Source organism: Petaurus breviceps, unplaced genomic scaffold (genome assembly GCF_028583685.1).
Source record: "Petaurus breviceps papuanus isolate PSGF00001 unplaced genomic scaffold, PetGlider_PUasm1.0 91133, whole genome shotgun sequence".
NCBI lineage: Eukaryota > Metazoa > Chordata > Mammalia > Diprotodontia > Petauridae > Petaurus > Petaurus breviceps.
This window is the reverse complement of record NW_027187419.1, coordinates 31,919,160-31,940,268: the sequence shown is the minus strand read 5'-3', so window position 1 is coordinate 31,940,268 and position 21,109 is coordinate 31,919,160. Positions and strand designations below refer to the sequence as shown.

General features: G+C 35.7%; 1 protein-coding gene across 1 annotated transcript in view; it reads right to left on the bottom strand.

Annotated features, from left to right (window-relative positions):
- SLC36A4 (solute carrier family 36 member 4) overlaps positions 1-21,109 on the bottom strand; it is a 77,481-nt gene that overhangs the window by 29,621 nt on the left and 26,751 nt on the right. Inside the window, exons 3-7 of the mRNA XM_069080271.1 lie at positions 20,494-20,584; positions 17,506-17,594; positions 16,103-16,198; positions 10,076-10,160; positions 1,428-1,652 (exon numbers count right to left, since the gene is read on the bottom strand). Of these exons, the coding sequence (XP_068936372.1) occupies positions 1,428-1,652; positions 10,076-10,160; positions 16,103-16,198; positions 17,506-17,594; positions 20,494-20,584 (586 nt within the window). The remainder of the gene's footprint in view (positions 1-1,427; positions 1,653-10,075; positions 10,161-16,102; positions 16,199-17,505; positions 17,595-20,493; positions 20,585-21,109) is intronic.

Here is a 21,109-nt window from a genome sequence, read left to right as displayed (position 1 = left end):
GCTGAAATGAATGGATACAACCCTAAAAAAGGTATTAGAAGAGGTGGATGTTTTTTCTAGCTTTTTAAACTTAAATTGTGATCTTAAGCAATTTATAAATTCAAAACTAGATATTAATGTGGTAATAATACAACAAGGACTATAAAACTGGGTACAAGTACTCCTTACTGAGTCTTAGGTAGGTATGTGGGTTAATGCTTAGAGGTCCTTAGATGAAAAAGTCATGAGAAACCAATATAGATCCAGTAAGATCCATGGCATGGGGTTTGCCCCATGTAATTTCTTTCAAGAAAAAATTTAAGTGGAATTTTGGATGCAGCAAATTATAAATTCACTTGAAAGCTAATGCCAGTAAGGGCAAAACTGGACAGACCTCAGAAGCCATCAAACTAGATCTGTACCTGAACAAAAATCTTCATTACATCATATATGACACATGATTATTCTTCAGTTCTTTGCTTAAAGACCTCAAATGAGGGGAACCTGTCCCTTCCTAAGAAAGCCCTTTACACTTTTGGATAGTTCTGATTATTTTTTTTAAGCAATTGGGGTTAAGTAATTTGCTCAAGGTTACACAGCCAGTTATTTCTGGGTGTGGTGCTAAGTATTAGAGCCTGGATTCGATCCCAGGTCATCCCGACTCTGGGGCCGGTGCTCTTACTCGCTGTGCTACCTGGGCCGCCCCGGATAGCTCTGATTATTAACAAGTTTTTCCTTACATAAAACCTAAGTTTGCCTCTGTAAATTTCCCAACAGAAATACTTTTAAAGTACAGCAAAATTTCTATATCCAGCTAAGGGGCAAATATAATAGACATATTACATATGTAATATATAGTGCGAACATTATCTAACTTTTGCTATCAATTTTCAAGCTATATTTCTGTAAAATAATGAAGTAAACTAAAGTAGAAGCTATGTGATTTGGTAAATGCTTTATGATTTACACAAAATTTTCATGACACTTATATGTTTACTTAGCACCCATGAATTAAAAGACTGTAAATTACTAAGTGTTGTCCTCCTCTGTAAAATGAGAAAATTGTCCTAAAGCCCCTTCCTGTTCTGCTTTTTTATGTGCAAAACACTGAGAGAAAAAATATAAGCTATGATCATCAAGAAACTTATAATTTTTCCGGGGAAATGAAACATGTTATAAAAAATAATGTTTAAGCAATGCAATAATTGAGTCAAGAGTAACTGGAGACCTGAAGTAAAGTGGTATTAGTGTCCAGGCCTGCATTATTAGCATGAAATAAAATAGTCAGGAAAAAATAAAATTTGGTGGAATCATCTATCATCAAAACCCATCCTTAAAAAATGTAATGGTATAAATATAATAAAATATTTTTATAATTTCCAAGTATTTACAGCATTTTTAAAGAAACAATTAAAAACACACAATAATTTAAAATGTGTTATACTTACTCTAATAACATATTGGTAGATAATTGTAAGACTGATGGCCATGGAAAGATTGGCAAGGAGTGAAAGCACAGATAAGCTCTTTAGTTCACGAACAAGGACCAAAAGAAATATAAATGGGAGAAAGCAAAGCATATACATCCTCAAGTCAACACTTCTTCTCTCATACAGAGTTGCTTCATCAGTACCATTCAGAGAGAACACTTTCTCTGAAATTCCTTCATGAATCTATAACAGGATTAAGGGAAGAAAGGAGAAAATATAGAGAAAAAAATTTTTTAGACTTTATTATCTACTCAATTTTACTCATTAAAAAAATCTGGCTAAGATAATAAAAAGGAGGTACGGAGAAATCAATAACCTATGATACCCTGTACAATAATTATTTGCAGTAATCTTTAGTTGAACAAAAATATAGCAGCATCATTTTAAGAACACTAACCTCTCAAAAGCATAGATAATCAAATCTATTTTTCCTAACTCTAGCAGGAACTATTTTTTTCAAAAATAATTATTTTTATTATGAAAATTAAGTACATTAAAATTGTTTTTAGGATTAATTGATTCATTCATTTTTAAATTTCATGAAGCATCACACTTTTGAACTCCAATAAGACTTGATACATATTTGCAACATATATATCTACTACAGCAGCTGAGTGTACTAATATTGCATAGATACAACTTTCAAAAGCCTATTTCTTCTAGTATTTAATTTAATGTGCCAAAGTAAATTATTTTAAAAATCATAATCTACTATTTAAAATATTTTATTAAACAAATAATTTCAAATTATATTCAATAATTACATCAGGAACTCAATGTATGGAACCACACTTTAAACCTGGAGCATGTAAGCTATTTTACAAAAAAAGTCAATTATTATTTTAAAAAGAATTAGTCTTCAACTGTAACAATTTTTCAGTTTTGTGGTAAGTGCAATTACTCTTATGAATTTAACATCATCTTACCGCCCACACTAAAACACCGACAATGAAATAAGAAAGGATTACTATACAACTTCAGAAATATTTTTAACAAAAATGTGATTTGGAGCAGATCATACTAAAATTTTTTGGAGGGGGGAGGGCAATTGGGGTTAAGTGACTTGTCCAAGGTCAATGGCTAGCTTTTGTGTTAAATGTTTGAGGCCAAATCTAAACTCAGGTCGTCCTGACTCCAGGACTGGTGTGTATTCACTGTGACACCTAACTGCCCCTAAGATCATACTAAATTTAAATACCACTAAAATAAATTTGCCAAATCCCTTCCTCTCTAATCTTGATTTAGATCACCTGCAAGCTCCCTTATGTCACTGATAGAATCTATGATTCTATAAATGACCCATTAGTCAGAAAATTAAAAACCTGTCCTGGTACTATTTGGAAAAACTTTTCTCTATTATTTCTTTTATGCCTTACTAACAAAATGGACAACTGAAATCATGAATATTTCTATATGCATAGCAAAAGATCTTTTGGAGTTTAAAATTATACTCTCTTAAAATCTTTGGACCCAAGAATACTGTACCAATCATGCACTGTTTTATGAAATACACAACCCATGTTTTAACCTGTGAATTACCTCAATCTATCAATGACCAGAGATTTCATGGGTGCAAGAATTTCTAATCTGAAAACTCTATATACCAATGCAAACTGTAAACTTGTCTATAGCAAAGCTTTGAGAACTGCCTAAAGTTCCCTGAGGTTAAGTCACTTGTCTATGGTCACCCAACTAATAAGTGTGAGAGGTGAGATTTGAACCTAGGTATTTCTGTTAAGCACAGCAATCCATACAATAAACTACACTAGCTCTGGCTTACAGATTATCCTTCCAAAATTAAATGCTATATTATTTAAATGGAATAGGAATAATGTTAATTCATAACACATTCTGATTTGCAAAGTAACCAAACTATTTAGGGCTTTGTAGGTAGCAAACCATTATACTGCAATAATCCTAAAATGATCATTACAACTGCATACTAATGAAGAAAACTTCGATGAGGAATGTAACTTTAAAGCTAAGAATGTGGGAACTGGAAAGGATCTTGGAGATCATTTGGTCTTTATGCCATCACTGTACAAATGAAAAAAATGAATATCTAGAAAAGTTAAGTGACTTTCTGTAAACGTGAAGGCTATCCACCAAGCTGCTGTTTTCTGGTGAGCTTTCCATTACATTTTGATGGCTAAACTGGCTGGTCAGAAGCCCGAAGTATTGGGTTACTTTACAAAACTCAAAAAGATACTTATATAAATAACCCAAATACTGAAAACAATACATAGACCCAGATTTAGGTAACCACTTGTATTCTTTGGTGCCCTTGACAATCAGAGATTGGTTATATAAAATGTGTGTTTGTGTGTCTGTGTTTGTATTCATTTCAATGTTTTACCTTGGGTTAATAATATGTATGTATGCATGCATGCACCCATATGCATGTTATATATCATATGTGTAGTCACAAACCAAATCTATTTGGCCCCACGTCATCCACTGTGTACATGTATACATGTATACATATATGCACACACATATCCACATATATCTACATCTACACATACAGGAAGGTGATGCCATGACTTGTAAGTTGTTCTGGCCAGAAACCCTGAGGGTCTTCCCCTCCCAGATTGATTTTTTTTTACTAGGTAAAAGAGATTATTCTTTATCTCATTTCTTACCTAGCCTTAATCACTGAATGGACATTGCTTCAGTCAAACTGAGACCTGGGAAAGACCTCAGCTTAAAAAGGCCAAGGTCTCCCAGCACATCTGGGACCCTCTGCAGTCATCCTGATTTATATCTCGCCACTGGATCCAGATAGCTCCAGAGGAGAAAGGGAGGCTGGTGACTTTGCACAGCACTCCTTCACTTGCATGTCACGGCACCACCTTCTTAATGTCATGGTCCTCTTTGAGAAGAAAAGACAAACAACAATAACCAACAACAACAAACACCTACAACATGCACTTCATTGTATTGGGCATTGGAGAGATATAAAGTTAAATAAAGTACAGTCCTTGCCCTTGAGGAGTTTACAGTCTAGTAGTGGTGATGAATATACACATAGAATAATGTAAATTAGAACATAGAAAGTACATAAAAGAAGTACAAATCAGTTGTTATGAGTTCAGACATGAGTGTAGGACTTAATGGCTGAGGTGGTCTTTGGGCTGAATTTTAAACGATGGGTAGGAGTTTAATAAACACAGTTTGGGAGTGGAACGAAGTAAGTATTTCAGGTGTAGTCAATGGCATTAGCAGAGGTATGTAGAAGAGAAGGCCAAAAGATAAAACAAAGCACTTTTGAATCATCACCTACAATGTAAGGAGGAATAGATGAGGGGAAGAATGTGAGACAGGAGTGAGAAAGTCAGGCAGGGTGCCTGATAGTTCTAAGTTAGCTGCTATTAAATCCTCATGAACTTTTTCACAGGGAGAAAAGTTCTTGATCTTTTTCCCCATGTGCTCTGCTAAGCTGAATCTATTTACCATTACTTTTAATTAATTTTTTTCCAGTTTTGACTGTATATTCTGTCCAATGATACCTTGGAAGTACTTACACTTCTCTATGTACTGAAGAAATCCTTCTACAAAGTCCTTTTTTTTGGTAATAAATAGAAATTAGTTAAACTTTTTAAAAGAATAATTTCTTTATCGTTCAAAAATAGTCACTAGTTCTAAAGTTTCTAAGTAACATACATTTTATTAAATTCTCCAATTCATTAAATTTTTAAGTTTTATAGTTCTATATATGTAAAATGGGAAAAAGTCCCACTGGGAAGAATAGCTCTATTGAGGTCTTGCTTATAGTTCTATTTTGAAACAGTTGTTTGAAAGATTAGGTAATTCTCATGCCTTTATTATAAGCAACAATATGCAAATATTAATTCAAGCTATGGTACTGCCAAAAATGATTTATGAATTATGAATGTACTTATAGAAATGAAACAGTTTTTTTTCAACAAGTATTATTAATGGAGATAGGTAAGTTTAGTTCAGGTAAACAAATTATGCCACTCAGAAACCTAATTAGGAAATCACATAACATTCAGAATTAGAGGGTACCTCAGAAGCCATTTAGTCCCACCTATACTAGAATCTCTTCTTCAATACATCCAAGTTATCATCCAGTCTTTGCTTGAAGAGACTCCTGGCAGAAGAAATTCACTACCTCCTAGGGCAGTCAGTCCCTTCTAAGTTGGGAAGACTATATAATTATGAAGTTCTTTCTTTCCTCATATTTAAATTGCCTCTTGGAAACTTCCACTTAATTTTTCCCTAGGGAGAATAAGTCTAATCTCTCTTCCACATGACAACCCTTTCAATACTTGAACATAGTTATCATAACCACTCCCTCAAGCCCTGACTCGAGTGTTTTCTTCTCTAGATTAAAATCTCCCTAGTTTATTTGACCATTCTGCCTATAGCATAAATATACGACCCTTCATGGTTCTGGCCGACCTATACTGGATGCTCTTTAGCTAATTAATGATCTTCCTACAATGTGGCACCCTGAACTGACCAAAACAGTCAAGATATAGTCTTAGCATGAAAACTGGAATATCATTTCCCCAGTCCTGGACGCTCTGTCTATCTTGAAGTAGCTGAAGATCATATTAGCCTTTCTGTCTAACACATCCCTGGTCCCCTCTGATCCCTTCCCTGTTTTAACACCACCTCAACTACAACTAACCTTCCTCCCAAAACTATCTTGCATTCATTTTGTACATATTCTGTATAGACTTAAACATGTAAATGTTGATTCCCTTGTAAAAATGTAATCTCTTTGAGGGTAACTATGTCTTACTTTTGGTTTTGCATCCCTGGTACTTAGCATAATACCTGGTACACAGTAGGATTCAAGAACTGCTGACTGGTGATTCATATTGAGATTGCAGTCTATTAAAACCCCCATCTAATATCTGTATCATTTATATTTGATATCTTATATTTGTAACTCATTTTTAAACGAGTTTACACTGTCAGCATTAAATGTTATTAGATTCAGTACAGTGCTCTCATGTAGTATTCTGATTCTGTCATTCCAATGTATGAGTTGTGCTTCCTGGTTTTTTGTTATTAGTTTATTTGATAAGCTTGGCAGTTATGCTTTGATCCAAGTCATTGATTAAAAATATTGGATGGCATGAGGTCAAGGCCAGATACCTACAGTGTTCCTTCTTCCAGGAACCTTCCTTATTCCTTATCTTATTGCTACCCTTGGGTCCAGTTGTTTGTTCAGTTGAGAATCCATCTGACTGTACTAGTATTAACCAGCTCACAGCTCTCCATCTTATCCCAAAGAAGGGCATAAGAGCCTTTATTAAACATTCTGCTAAGATACAAGCAAACCATTTCTATAGTATTTTCTTGATAGTTTTGTATCAACATATTAAGGATTTGGGAATCTGTCAGTTTGGGAACTACTACCACCCACACAGATCACAAGTCATGCATACTTAATAGATAAAGTCTTAGAGAACTGCAACTGGGTGAGTGAATTTGTTGTTGTTGGACATCTTGTAAATTTAATTGACAGAACTTAAACCTAACTCTTTCTGACTCCAAAATCAGCTCCCTAGCTGCAGTGCCACAAATGCCTCTTTCCATTCTAGTCACCCTATCAATACAGCTGAATACAGCTTGACTTGATGAAGCCATGCTGCCACATTCTCATCACCCCTACACGTTCCTTAACCATAACTTTAATTATACCTTCTAGAATTTTGCCAAGTTGAGATCAAAGGTCTACATATTGAAGATTCCATTCTTTCTCTATTTGGAAAGTTTCACTAAACCTGTGAAATCTGCTCTCTCAAATCTAAGAGGCATGAAAGAGAAAGGATTTCCTTTCCTGAAGCTCTATCCCCAATTCTAAGATGGATTGGTCTTTTCCCTCCAAGTTCTACTTCCTTCTTCCTTTTTGGCCAAAATTAGTCCAAAATAACAGGATCCCCTGTTGCTTCCCAACAAATATATTATTAGCTGCTCTGCTTTAGGCATAGTAAGAACTCCAGCAGAAGTCTGTATAATAAAATTCTTTTCATAATTAATATAGGATGTTTCGCCATGCCAGGTCTGTGATTTATTTATCAAATTCCTCATCTACTTCTTCTTACCCAGGTCTGTGTGACAATATCACTTCCATTTTTGCTTCTATTGATCTTTATCCAAATGGGGTTTACTTAATAAATCAGTTACTTGTTCTTCCCTCCTAAAACCATTATCCCTTTAGTCTTAATTTATGGTATATAAAGACTTTTTTGGAGACCCTGTGTATGTGTGTGTATAGACATGCATCTATCTATCTATCTATCTATCTATCTATCTATCTATCTATCTATCTATCTATCTATCTCTCTCTATCACCCTATATACTTGCTCTTATACACACACACATGCAAAATGTGTGTGTGTGTGCACATAGAATGATTTACATATATGTATATAAAAATGTGGGAGGTAGTATGGTATGGTAGTATTGATAAGGAGTCAGTTCAACTGATAACACCAGGCTGATTTACCCAAACTAGACCACTATAGTTCTATGACCAGCTCCACCTCAGTGACCCAGGTACGTTGCCCATTTAAAGGATGAGTATAGGTTGAAATAATTTAGGCCTCCAGACTTTTATTGTTCACTGTGATGGAGCAAACTGCATGACAAGTGGCAGGACTGGAACCCAGGACCAAGAAGACCTGGAGACCAGCCCCTCCCCTGGCACACACTAGCTATATGACTCTGGATTAGTCACTTCTGCTCTTAATACCATAGGCAACTCTTTAAGACTAAAACTTGCACAAAAGCTACCCATTTGTATTGGCAGAGGTATTTTACTCACTGTTACTTCCCTGACTAAATTACAGATCTCAACTAAGTTAACAAATACACATACATATTATCATTCTACATGTATTTTTATTTTACTACCTCACTGTCTCCTACTCGTTTATAAAGCACAAATATATGAGTATATATATATACAGACAGGTTTGCTGTCTGTAAGTGGACCATTCCATAAACCTCTTCCTCCCCGGGGACCTCCGCATGGCCCAGCCCCATAACCTAGCTTTAATGTCTAGGACCCCCCTAAAAACTGGAGCAGCTTCCGTGCCTGGTGCAACAGAACTCTGGCTGGGAGGCAAGGTGGGCCAAATAAACTTATTGAGCTCAGTTATGAAAGTAATGAATGGCAGAGAAAGGAAGGTCACAGCTCCTTTGTGACCAATATTCTTCCAGTCGGAGTATGAAAAATAGCTTTAGCAAAGAAAAGTCAGGCTAAAGAAAATCTTTTGGTGAAGGAAAAAGAGGAGCTGGGTGAGGATTCTGGGACAAAGACAGGTATAGCTAGTGTAGGAGAAGACACAACTATAACAAAAAGTTTACACAAGGGAAATAAGGCTGGAAAGAGCAAAACTCACTCAATAAAAAGTAACTCAGTCACATCCAGATGTAATTCTGTGTATTAAATTAAAAAAATATGACAATAGGAAAAACACTGGCCTGGAATCAGCTAAAGAGGGCTCTAGTGTTTCTATCACTAACTAGTTGAGCTGACCAAGAGCAAAATAATTCACATAACCAACATGTCTGCACCTCAGTTTCCTCATATGTAAAATATGAGGGTTTGACTAGATGATCTCAAAGGTCGATTCCAATTTGAAAATCCTAAACTGGCTGCTTTATTATTTAGGGATGTTAGGCTTTAGATTAAAAAAGGACACAGTTAAATGTAATATGTAAAATCTTATAAAAAGTATATCCTTTCATAAACATGTTCATGTTTATGTTTTACATCATAAGTATCTAAAAGGTGGGAAACCATTTATTACTCTATATAGCACTTGCTACTATATCATGCATATGTCAATCAATCAACATTTATTAAGCACCTAATATGTAAGTAAAACTTATAACTGATAATGATGACAATAATAAAGAAGAGAAGGAAAAAGAAGATAATAATAATAATAATAATAATAAAAACTACCTACCAGTTACAAAGGAATGTGGTTTGGCATTTTTTTTGGGTAGAGCTCCAACTTCAGTGCTTGGCATGTTTGCCCAAATAGGCAGTCAGTCTCTACCAAGGCTGAAGACCCCTTAGAGTCAACCTGAAACAATATCCCAACATAAAGGAGAACTACCGAAAACTGCCACACTTTGATGGGGATAGTACCTATTTGTATTCAATAATCCTTCAGTTCTACTAAAGTCCATTTCCTTACTTTCCCTTTTTAAAGTGAAGTCTAGCAACATTCTTTTCAGATGTTTACTCAAAGAAATATGTTCCCGGAAGCTTTTGATATGGGGCTCTGAGATATCAAACCCAAAGGACTAGATATCCTCTGAGGTCCCTTCTAGTTTTATATTTATGATGCTATAAAGAAGAATCAATTTTATGTTCTGACCTAATGAGAGGAGTCAAAGATGACAATGCAAAAGAGCTAACAGACCATTTAAACTCAGAAAGTTGGAGACCAACTTACAGAAGTGAAGCCTAAGGGAAAGCAATGAAGTAGCACTCTCTATGAAATAAAAACACTTCCACACTAAAATGGAATTTCTATAGAGGGAAAGATAATGGTAAAAAAAGATAATTGAGGAAAACTGTCTCAATAATTGGAAGAAAAATACTCACTTGCTTCACATTCTCAGCTAAGAAGACAATGTAGGCACTACAGAATCCCAGCTGTGTTATCACCAGAAAAATGTCCACAATATTCCTAAAAATAGATACATATAATTTAAGGTCATCCTACTAAAATAACAATATTTTTACCCCTTTTATAAACCATGCTAATAAATTTGAAACAAAATGTTTTTATTTTTTCCCAAGTGACAGTAAGGAAAAGAATTAAAATACCCACTTTCTATAATGTACAAACATTTACAATTTACAAATGAATAAAAGAAAGAGAATAAAAGATCCTGCTATATGTGTTGATAATCCCCTCTACCCCCAAAAAGGCACATGATTCATTAGAACAAAGCTCTCCCAAGAATATCATAGGCTTATATTAAGAAGCAACATGCTTCAAAGCCCAGTTGTTACCACTAGCAGCTGCGTAAGCCATTTCATCTCTCTGGACTTCAGTTTCCTCATCTGTAAAATGAGAGGTTTTCAACTGGATGACTTCCACTTGCAGCTAGTTCTAAATCCAGGATATAATAGTAAGATTTTCTGCTAAATACAACTAAAAAGAGTGGTCGTATTCTTATTGCTGTGAAGGGAAACATAAATCCTCCACCATCACAGAGGATGTGCAGACTCCAATGGCACATGGAGTCTTGGGACTGTGGAGTCAGAGCAGGCTGGACCCTTAGATATCACCTAATTCAAACTCCCCATCTGGCAGGTGAGGGAACTGAAGCCCAAAAAGGCCAAGTTGTGTGACCAAAGCCAGAGACAACAGTAGCAGACAGAATGACCTGAGTACACATGGCTGCTGAGCTATCCACCCTCATTCTGCTATCAGCACATTCACCATTCACCAGCGCAGAGTCTCTTACTCACTAGAGCTGATAGGGTGCCAAGTTCAGCCTCTGCTGCTTGAACATTGGAACTAAGCCAAGGCAGGGAAACACCATGCCCAGAGAGGCCTAACTACCACCAACAGCAATGAGACATCAAGAAACACCAACTCCCCTGAATAACTAAGACCAAGACCCATCCCATGCCCAAATATTCCTAACCCTCAAGATCAAACATATTTCAAGTTTCAATTATGATGGACTCGATGTCTTTTTATCAACTTTATAGATTTATTTCTGGTTCAGATTAAGTGAATATACCCTAGAAATCTCATTATCCCAGTATTAATCAAAATAACCAATCGATACCCATACTTCAGTGTGGACTCAGAAGATTATGTGGGGGAAAACTGCAAGATATCCAACCTAAATATCACTTGTCCATCTCTCCTCAACATTTTTAACCTAAAAAATGTTAAGAAGAATCATATTAAATATCTAAACTGTATTTTTTTACCTAATAGCTTTACCACAATTTTTATTAAATATTCTCAAGGTCCTCCAAAAAGTAAATAATTACACACACTTCAAAGAAGCTAAGAAATACCTAAATTAAGATTATTCAGGTTAGTTTATATAGGATATAAGTGGCAAAGCTAGGATTGTGATATAAAGTTCCTTGAACATACCATCTCCCTTTATAATTCATTATTTTCTAGATTTTAAGTTGAGTGATACTTCCCTAATTATTCTATTCCTTAAAGTACAATAAAGCATAAACTAAACATTTTAATTTAGATATTTAGGTGTCATCAATCAGAACAGCTGGTTTTGGTTTATACAATAGAAGTCTGATAGGATGAGGTATTATCAGACTTCAGATCTCCCAGTACTGCTGCACCATCCCAGCATAAATTACTGTAGTTTGTCCAGGGTTGCATAAAGGCTAAGTAAGTGATCAGACAGACATGGTGCCCTTCATACTGTGAACAAAACATCATGTTTAGATACAAAGTTTAGACAGAAAGGAATTCTGTGTTCTTATGGAGATTACAGCCTAGTAGGAAAACAGAATATACCACAAATAACCATAATATATTTAAAAAGGCACAAAATAAAAATAAAATGTTATGTCCAGTCTGAGAGAGGAAAGATTATTACTGACTAGGGATCATCAAGAAAACTTTCTGAATTCAGAATCTGAGTTGTGTTTTAAAAATGAATGGTTAAGAATCTTCAAAGTGGAATGGAGCAGAGTAGCCAAAAATCCAAGAACAAAAACTCACACTACAACATACCTAATCAAAATCACACCTTTAGTGCAGGGATGCCCATTGCTTCCTGAGATTTTTTTTTTACGTTAACCACATTCCCCCTTATCAATAACAATGACTTCCTAGTGACTAGGTTGGGTATGCAAAATATACAATTAAGCAGGTATACCAAGGCTGGAAATAAAGAGGCCAGTTTTAGGAAGAACAACAAGTAAATCACTATATGTCTGTATGTACCACTGGTACCTAGTTACTGGCTTTGGAGTGAACAATAAAAAAAAAAGGTAATAGTGTCAGGGATGGAAGAGACTTGGGGATCCTCTTCTATTTAATTTCAGAAAATAAAGACTTGCAAAGTAGATACTGCAACCCTCCCCCCCGCCCAACACCACACACATGCAACCACGCCGTTGCTCAGTTGGCATATTCATCGGAGCACAAAACCCCCCAAACTCAACCCGGCCACTTCCCGGGTCGGAGTCCTCTGACTTCAAGCACCAAACAAAGCCCAGGACAGAAAGGCAGCATCCCCTGCCCATTTCTAGATAACTCTATGAGAAATTATTTACAGTAAAAATCTGCCTCTCTATAAGTTCTATCTTTACAGATATATCTATTCTATCTTCTGAAGCAAAGCAGAATAAGTCATCCCTCTTCCACATGACAGCTTTTCAAATATTTAAAAGTAGATATAATAGCCCCAGTAATTCTTCAGGGTACCACGGGTGGTGAATCTGCAGCCTCGAGGCCACATGTGGTTCTCAAGTGTGGCCCTTTGACTGAATCCAAACTTCACAGATGATTAAGGGATTTGTTCTATTTGTTCTATGAACTCTTGAACTCTTAAGTTTATAGCTAAGTGATCTCTTCCTATCTTACTTATCTCTAGAATAAATTTCCCATAGTCAATTTTGTTCTGTAATTTCCAGTCCAAAAATGATTTTCCTTGGTAGAGAAAACAGAAGAATTGAATATTTCTGCCTTCCTTCCATTACCTCATCCACCTTTTCCTCATCCTCAACTCCAAGAAAACCTTTTTCTGTTGTGCTTAGCACTTGTCAGCCTCAGTTAATTCTAAGCTTTCAAACTGCTGACACTATTCTTACAGGACTATCCCACCCTGCTGTGTTCATCTTTCAATATTTATGCTTAAATCTATCTTTTACATATCTTGAAAAAAATCTATGTACTCCCCACTTTCCTCCTCAATCAAACTGGGTTTTTTTGTGTCTTCAAATTTTCAATGTTGAAAATTTCCCATCCCTTCTGGGCTTTTAATTTTAATGGAAAAATTTTAATCCATGGGACCCTCCCAATGTTTCCTCTGAACTCTTTAATATCTTTCTCCTAAAATACAGTATATTCTTAAGATAATATCTGGCTTTCTTCTCCTCTTTTGAAAATTCTAGGATGGAGTGCTCATTTCAATCCAAGGTTCCCATCATTTATACTTTAGCAATAACTTCTCCCTTACTGCTCAGAATCAGGTCTAGAATAGCAGTTGGCCCTTAACTGATTCATCCACATTTTAAATAATGAAATTATTATTTAGACAAGCCACAATGATTAGCTTCTGAGAATGAGAGAAAGAAAAAGAGAAATATAGGGGCAGCCAGGTGGCTCAGTGAGTAAGAGCACCGGCTCCAGTGTTGGGATGACCTCAGGATCAAATCTGGGCTCAGATACTTAGCACCACACCCAGAAATAACTGGCCGTGTAACCTTGAGCAAGTTACTTAACCCCGATTGCTTAAAAAAAAAAAAAGAAAAAGAGACACAGATGCAGAAAGAGAAAGCATACCAACAGATGTCCAGATAATTAAAGTCTGCCATGACAATTATATCATGCCTCTGTGATAAGATTATAGAGTTTATATACTATGATAAGATTATATAGCGTTACTATACCACTATTAGGGCTATACTCCAAGAAAAATCAAAGAAAGAAGGAAAATTCCTTCATGTACAAAAATATAATAGCTTTTTTATGTTAGTAAAGAACTACTTTGTCCATGTTTATGTTTGGTTAGAAGAGAAAAAAGACAAAACCCATTATCTATATCCCACAGTAGACTGATAAGGTCCAGAAGGAAAGAGACTGAGTTTTTCTTCTCAATTTATTACCTACATAAGCATTTAGCACTATTGTCTGCACACAGCAAATATTTAATGCATGTTTGTTGAAATGAACTGAATATCTGCACAATGAGAGGCACCGTGGCATGGTTCCAAAAGTACTATACTAAAAGTCTGGAAGCTTAGACTAACTATTAATGCGGTACTTATTAGGTGACCTAGCACTTAAGCCTTCTGCATACATGCAATGATATCTTAATTGCTCAATCTAATGCCTTTTCTTCAATACTCATGCTTTGTAGCATTTGGCTAATTTCTTCATACTCTTTCTCTGGGTTTCATGGCTCGACTCTCCCTTGGTTGTCTTCCTGTCTGTCTGAAGGCTCCTTCTCAGTCTCCTTTACTAGAATTTCATCCGTATTATAACCACTACATTCACTTACACCCTGAAAAGTCTTGCCTGCATTATTGGAATGGCCTTAACTGGTCCCCCTGCCTCAAGTGTCTTGCTATTACATTGATGCCAAAATGCTTTTATTATAGTGTAGCTCTGTCTGTATCACATTCCTTTCCTGAATAGGAAACAATATAGGAACAATAGGAAACAAATAGCCAAATTCTTGTGGCTACATTTTACTTCTAGGATCAAACAAACTCTTCTATTTGGCATTTAAAGATCTTTACAACTTGATTCTATAATATCTTCACAGTGTTCTTGATACTTTATTCTCCTCCATGCACTCTATGGTCCAGTTATACTGGCTGACTTGCTGTTCCTCACACACAATGTTTCCACTCCCCTCTGAATGCCACTGTACCCTGGCTGTCCTCAGTGCCTGGAATGCTCTCCCTTCTCACCTCTAATTCTTTGAATTTCTAAATGTGTTCAAGATTCAGCTCAAATGCTGCCTCCTTAAGGCCCTTCTGAGTTAGCCCACTACTAGTGCCTCCCCTTTCAAGTTTATCTTATAGCTACTCTGTATTTATCTTATATAGATCTATTTATGTTCATGTTTGTCTCTCCACTAGAATATAAGCTTCTTGATAGCAGGGCTTGTATTTGCTTTCTCTGTGTAATCCTTGTACTCAGCACAGCGCCTGACACATAGTAAGTGCTTAAAAATATATGCTTATTTATTATTTGAAGAATTTCTTCTTTTAGGGAGATAATGAGTTTAGTTCAATGCAAGAAGAGTTTGAAGTGTTGGTCAAACATTTGAATATGCTGACCTAAAGCTGAGAGGTCAGTGATGTGTTTATGTGTAAAAGCACACAAGAGACACAGACAGATACTCTCTCTCTCTCTCTCTCTCTCTCTCTCTCTCTCTCTCTCTCTCTCAATAATAGGATTAGCTATAATAGCTGAAGTTGTGAGTAGCAGCCAAAGACAACAGTGTAGAGAAACAAATGAACGGGTCATAGAACGCCACTTTAGGATTCAAATTTTGAAGCATCAAGAGAGGAATCAGAAAATGAACTTTTAGAAAGGTAGAAGGAAAACCAAGGAAGCGTAGTGTTTCTAAAGCCCAGGGAAGAGTAGATAATCAATAATATTAAATCATACTGAGAACTCAAGGAAGATTAGGACTGAAAAAAGACCACTGGGTTTTATAATTAGGGGGTAACTTTTGAGATAGAGCAATTTCAGCATACTCCTGGGGATGGAAATGAGGCAGCAGGTTGACAAAATAAATGGATGGTGAATAAGTGGAGAGCTGCACCTGTGTCATCTGGCAGGAATACCACCACACTGCACTTGAGGCCTTTGTGACAGTCTGTTTAACACAAGGTTCTTAACCTGTCTGAGTACTTGCAGATAAAATGAGATATTAACAAAATACTCACCCTCCCAAAGAAGATTTTTTTTGGATGCAATTCCAAGGACTTACTTCCATAGCAAAACAAACAGTGTCACTATAACCTAATGAAGATTTTTTAAACCTGAAATGTAATAACAAATATGTAAAATAAAAAGTTAAGCAATCTATAAGTTCTTATTACATTTTAAGCCTCAAAATGCAATATAAAATGATTTTGAGGGGGAGAGGGAGTTGGATGTGACTTCACTTCTGTAGAGAACAGGAGAGGAGACAATCTTTATTCTTGTGTGTCTACAATTGTTTTGCAACTAATATTTTTGAAGAGTTAAATCACTGATCAAGTATCAGGAGTAAACTTGCACTCAGATCTTCCTGACCCTGAATCCAGCTCTCAATTCATTATGCTAGGCTACTTCTAGCATGCCAAGTCAAGAGAAATTAATAAGCTGGGGGAAATTCTGAAAAGAATACTTCTCCCTTAAGAAGTACCACATGTGATAGTTAATATGCACTTACTGTTTCATAATCATTGATAGAAATGTTAAAATCGCATCCCTATTAAAACCAAATTGATAAATTCCAAGTTTATCCTCCACACATTAAATATTTTCCATCTCTGAAGTTAACATCAATTATTATATACAAAATCCAAATCAATCAATTTGTAAACTGGTGTTCTTTAAAACCTTCCAAGTGGAAGTTCAGTTTACAAAATCAGCCTCAGAACCACCCTCTGAGGTGGGCAAGTAAACTATAATAACATTATTATTCATTTTTTATTAACAGATGAGAAAAATAACACACAGTGTTTAAGTGACTTGCCCAAGGTCACACATTTATTAAGAAGCAGAGTTGTCATTAGAGTCTAGATCTTTTAGGGAACAGTTGTGTAATATTTTGCTCCACTACAAATTAGACATTTTTGACTCATGAAGAAAGAAGAAAAAAACGGAGACTACACATTTAGGAAGCACATTACAGTTTACTTATGTCACAATCCCATTATAATAGAGCACTTTCCTAACCTTAAAGCACTAATATAAATGTTAGCCATAATTTTTGTTGATATTATTATCATTATTATTACAATAAGGCCCACAAGACCTTATGGGGCACACAGAACAGAATTGTTGACAAATGAAGCCCACTAAACCAGAAGGATTATTATTCAATTCAGGCTTTCCTATTTTCTTTTATGTCTTGCCTCTCATGTTAAGCAAGAAAGAAAAGTCATTTATTTTTCTTAGGAGAATATGCCTAAATAGTGGTAAACTGGATGACATTATTCAAACGAAATAAACAAAAAACTTGTTTTGCTAATAAAAATATAATTTCTAATTACAAAATACAGCAGCAAAAAAAGACTACCTGAAGGTTCTAAAGTTCTTTAACAAATATGTGAACTAGATTGAGCAACTTCACATTTACCTCTGACAGAGAAAGTGACTGCAACGTACCAACATGTGCATACAGTGAACAGATATAATTCCTATAAACACAAGACTGATTGGTCCAAGCTGCAAGAGAAAGAGATCAAAACATAATTTTTAAATATGGAAACTTTAAACAAATATAAGTTGCTTTATAAGCAATGAGATAAATATTTTAATAAATATTTGTTTAGCTGAATGATTAAACAGCTTATCATATGAGACAATAAACTCAAAGACATAAAAATGTTTAACTGATATTTTAAGTCCATTTCTCATTAGCTACCCCAACCTATAGTATATCTACAAAAGGAATGGAAATGATTTAGGCTAAAAAGTTGTGTGTTTGTCCTTCGTTTTCAAAGAGGCCCATGGCATCAAGGAAATGATGACATGATTTGCAGTTGACTTTGATTTGAGTGAGGGGGCGTTGTGCAAGATCAGCAGCCTCACTTTCTCTTCCAGAGGCATCTGGATCCAGTGACCAGAAATTCATCAGGATGACTGGAGATGACCCACAAAGTGATGGGACACCCTGGCCCTTTTAGTCTAAGGCCTTTTCAAACACACATTTAGGGTGAAGTAAAGCCCATTCAGTGAATAGGCCTCTTTAAGAAGTGAGTCAAGGGATGGCCCCTTTAATTAGAAAAAAAAAATGAAGCTGGAAGGGACCCTTAGGGTTGTTGTTCCAAAGAGAAACAGTTACTATCAATATTCACTCCAAGCGAGGAGTGTCCAAAATACAGCCATTAAGTGGAACTTGGGCAAGGACCTATTGTGTGTGGTTAAACCTATGAGCTTCAGAGTGAATTGGGTTTGGTGTTTTATGAAAGAAGAAAGAGAGAGGGAAGGAAGGGAGGAAGGAAAAGAGAGAGGGAGGAAGACAGGGAAGAAGGAAAGGAGGAATAGCCAGTATTTAAAACCATATAGGAAGTTAAAGAACATCACAGCCTCCTACCAACAGAACCACACTGTGGTATGATCATTTTCATGCTAAATTACCTTAAAAGGGCTGAATATTATGTCAAACTGATCTATTAAGGCAATGCATGCCAAAGCAACTGAGACGGCATTTCTCTATCTCTACTTCCTCTTCTAACAGATATATTAAAAAATCAGACTAAAGAGCTGTATCATATATAATCTCCTAATATTCAAAAAAAGAGGGGTTTTTGAAAAATAGTCAAAGCATCCTCATAATTTCATATTTATTCATATAACCAAAAGAATGAAAGTTGCTCAAAATTAGAATAGGCTAATATGTCAGACAAATCACTTGTACAGTGAGATCATAATACTTTTTAGCTATCAATAAACAAAGGCAAATATTATTCTAATACATAGGTAATTTTCCCAAAATATCCCTAAAATAAGCAGAGTTCAGCTACATGCTAAATTACAAAGAACACAACCTTTTTCATTGGCTGACATATGTGGAACATGATTCTTTAGCAACAAAACTTCATGTTTATAATTTCCAAAATATATAGTTTTATAATACAAATAATCTGTACCATAACTTTTTTTATTTATTGGATACAAAATGTTATTATTGTTTAGTCAGTCTTCAGTCGAGTCTGACTCTTCAATTCATGACCTTTTTGGGGGGATATTTTTAACAAAGATACTAAAGTGGTTTGCCACTTCCTTTTCCAGCTCATTTTACAGATGAGACAAACAGGGTTAAATGGCTTGTCCAGGGTCACACAACTAGTAAGTATCTGAGGCTGGGTTTGAACTCAGGAAGAGGCATCTTCCTGACTCCAGGCCCGGTACTCCATCCATTGTGCCATCTAGCTGTCCTATTATTATTGTACCCTCTTCTTTTTCCTTGAAAAAGGTCAATGACCCAGTTGAGACTCTTGGGTTCTATACAACAGAGCCAAGAATATGGAGCAATCTATAACAGGTTATCTGTGAGGTTAGGAGATAATTATCTGAGGGAGAGTAATTCACTACCTTATTGAACTATAGCCCATAAACAGATTAGTGAGGTCTTTCCTGACATGTCAACTCTGCCTGAAGTACATGTAGGCAAGGCTTATCCCCTATGGTTCCAATTCAATTAACAGAAATTACAAGGAGCCACAAATTTCACACAAAACAAGACAGAGTCTATCGATATTCAGAATTTGAAACTTTCTCAGGCCTAAGTCACAATTCATACACAGCATCAGAATCATGATTTCAGGTAATTTGTTTCTTAGTACAAATACTATGTCTAATGCAAAGGTGGGGAACCTGAGACCTCGAGGCCACATGTGCAGCTGTTTGACTGATTCCAAACTTCACAGGATAAATCCCTTTAATAAAAAAAGGATTTGTTCTGTAAAACTTGGACTCAATCAAAAAAACACAGCCAAGGATCTAGAAGGCCACATGTGGCCTTGAGGCTATAGGTTTCCCACCTTTGGTCTAATGGAATGCTCACATCTCTTTTATATGTTACTTGCAATAGCAACAGGTGACAAAAGACTATTGGTATATATTTCCCAATAATGTGTACTAGTTTTCATGATTTGATTGTTCCAATGTTAGCAGCACAAACAAGGTATATGTCTACCATGCCAACTACAGATCAATAGTGACTACCAAAAATGATCGGCAGACTGTTTAGCCTTATGAAACCTAAACTGCATTACAAGCATTCTTTGAAAACTTATCATTATTTTAAACATTTTAGTGTTAATTTTAGTTCAGTTCAACAAATATTGTCTGCTTTATGCAAGGCACTATACTATCATAAGTAAACATAAAATGACGAAGAAATATTAAAAACTACTTATTTTCACAGCTTGTTTATGCATTATTATTTATAGCTGCAATAATTTTATTGAAATACACTGTATTAAAACTGACTTTTAACTGATCAAAATGCATTTGACCAAAAGCATCTGATTTTACTAGCCTAGATGTTATTCTTTGACAATTTTTTTTGTTAGATCATTCCACGTATCTTAACTTGCCACTACAAAAAAGGTCTTACCACAATGCCAGCATTTTTTATTGCCAGTGGGAGTCCTAGAAGGCCAGTACCAATATTTCCTTTAAGCAGGTGCATAAGGGTTTGTATAAATCTGAAAAGTGAAAATTATAAGATTTAAATATTCAAATTTTTAAAAAGGTAATAGATCACAGAATCTTTTTTTTTTTTGGGCAGGGGTGAGATGGGGTGGGAGAGTCAATCAAGGTTAAGTGACTTGCTCACACAGCTAGTAAGTTTCTGAGGTCACATTTGAACTTAGATCCTCCTGACTCCAGAGGTGGTGCTCTATCCACTGCACCAGTTGCCCCTCTCCCCTTCTTTTGGGAGGGGGGGATCTCCAACAATCAAGATGTAAACACTTCCATGTTGCAAATGACTTCACATACATAATCTCATTTGCTTCTCACAACTGTGTAAAGTATGGGCTGTTATTATACCCATTTTACAAATATAGAAACTGAGTATAAGAAACATTAGTGCTTTACTCAGGGTCACACAGATAGTAAATGTCTAAGGCAAGATATAGAGGTGGCTAGATGGCGAAGTGAATAGAGCACTGGCCCTGGATTCAGGAGGACCTGAGTTCAAATCTGGCCTCAGACACTTAACACAAAAA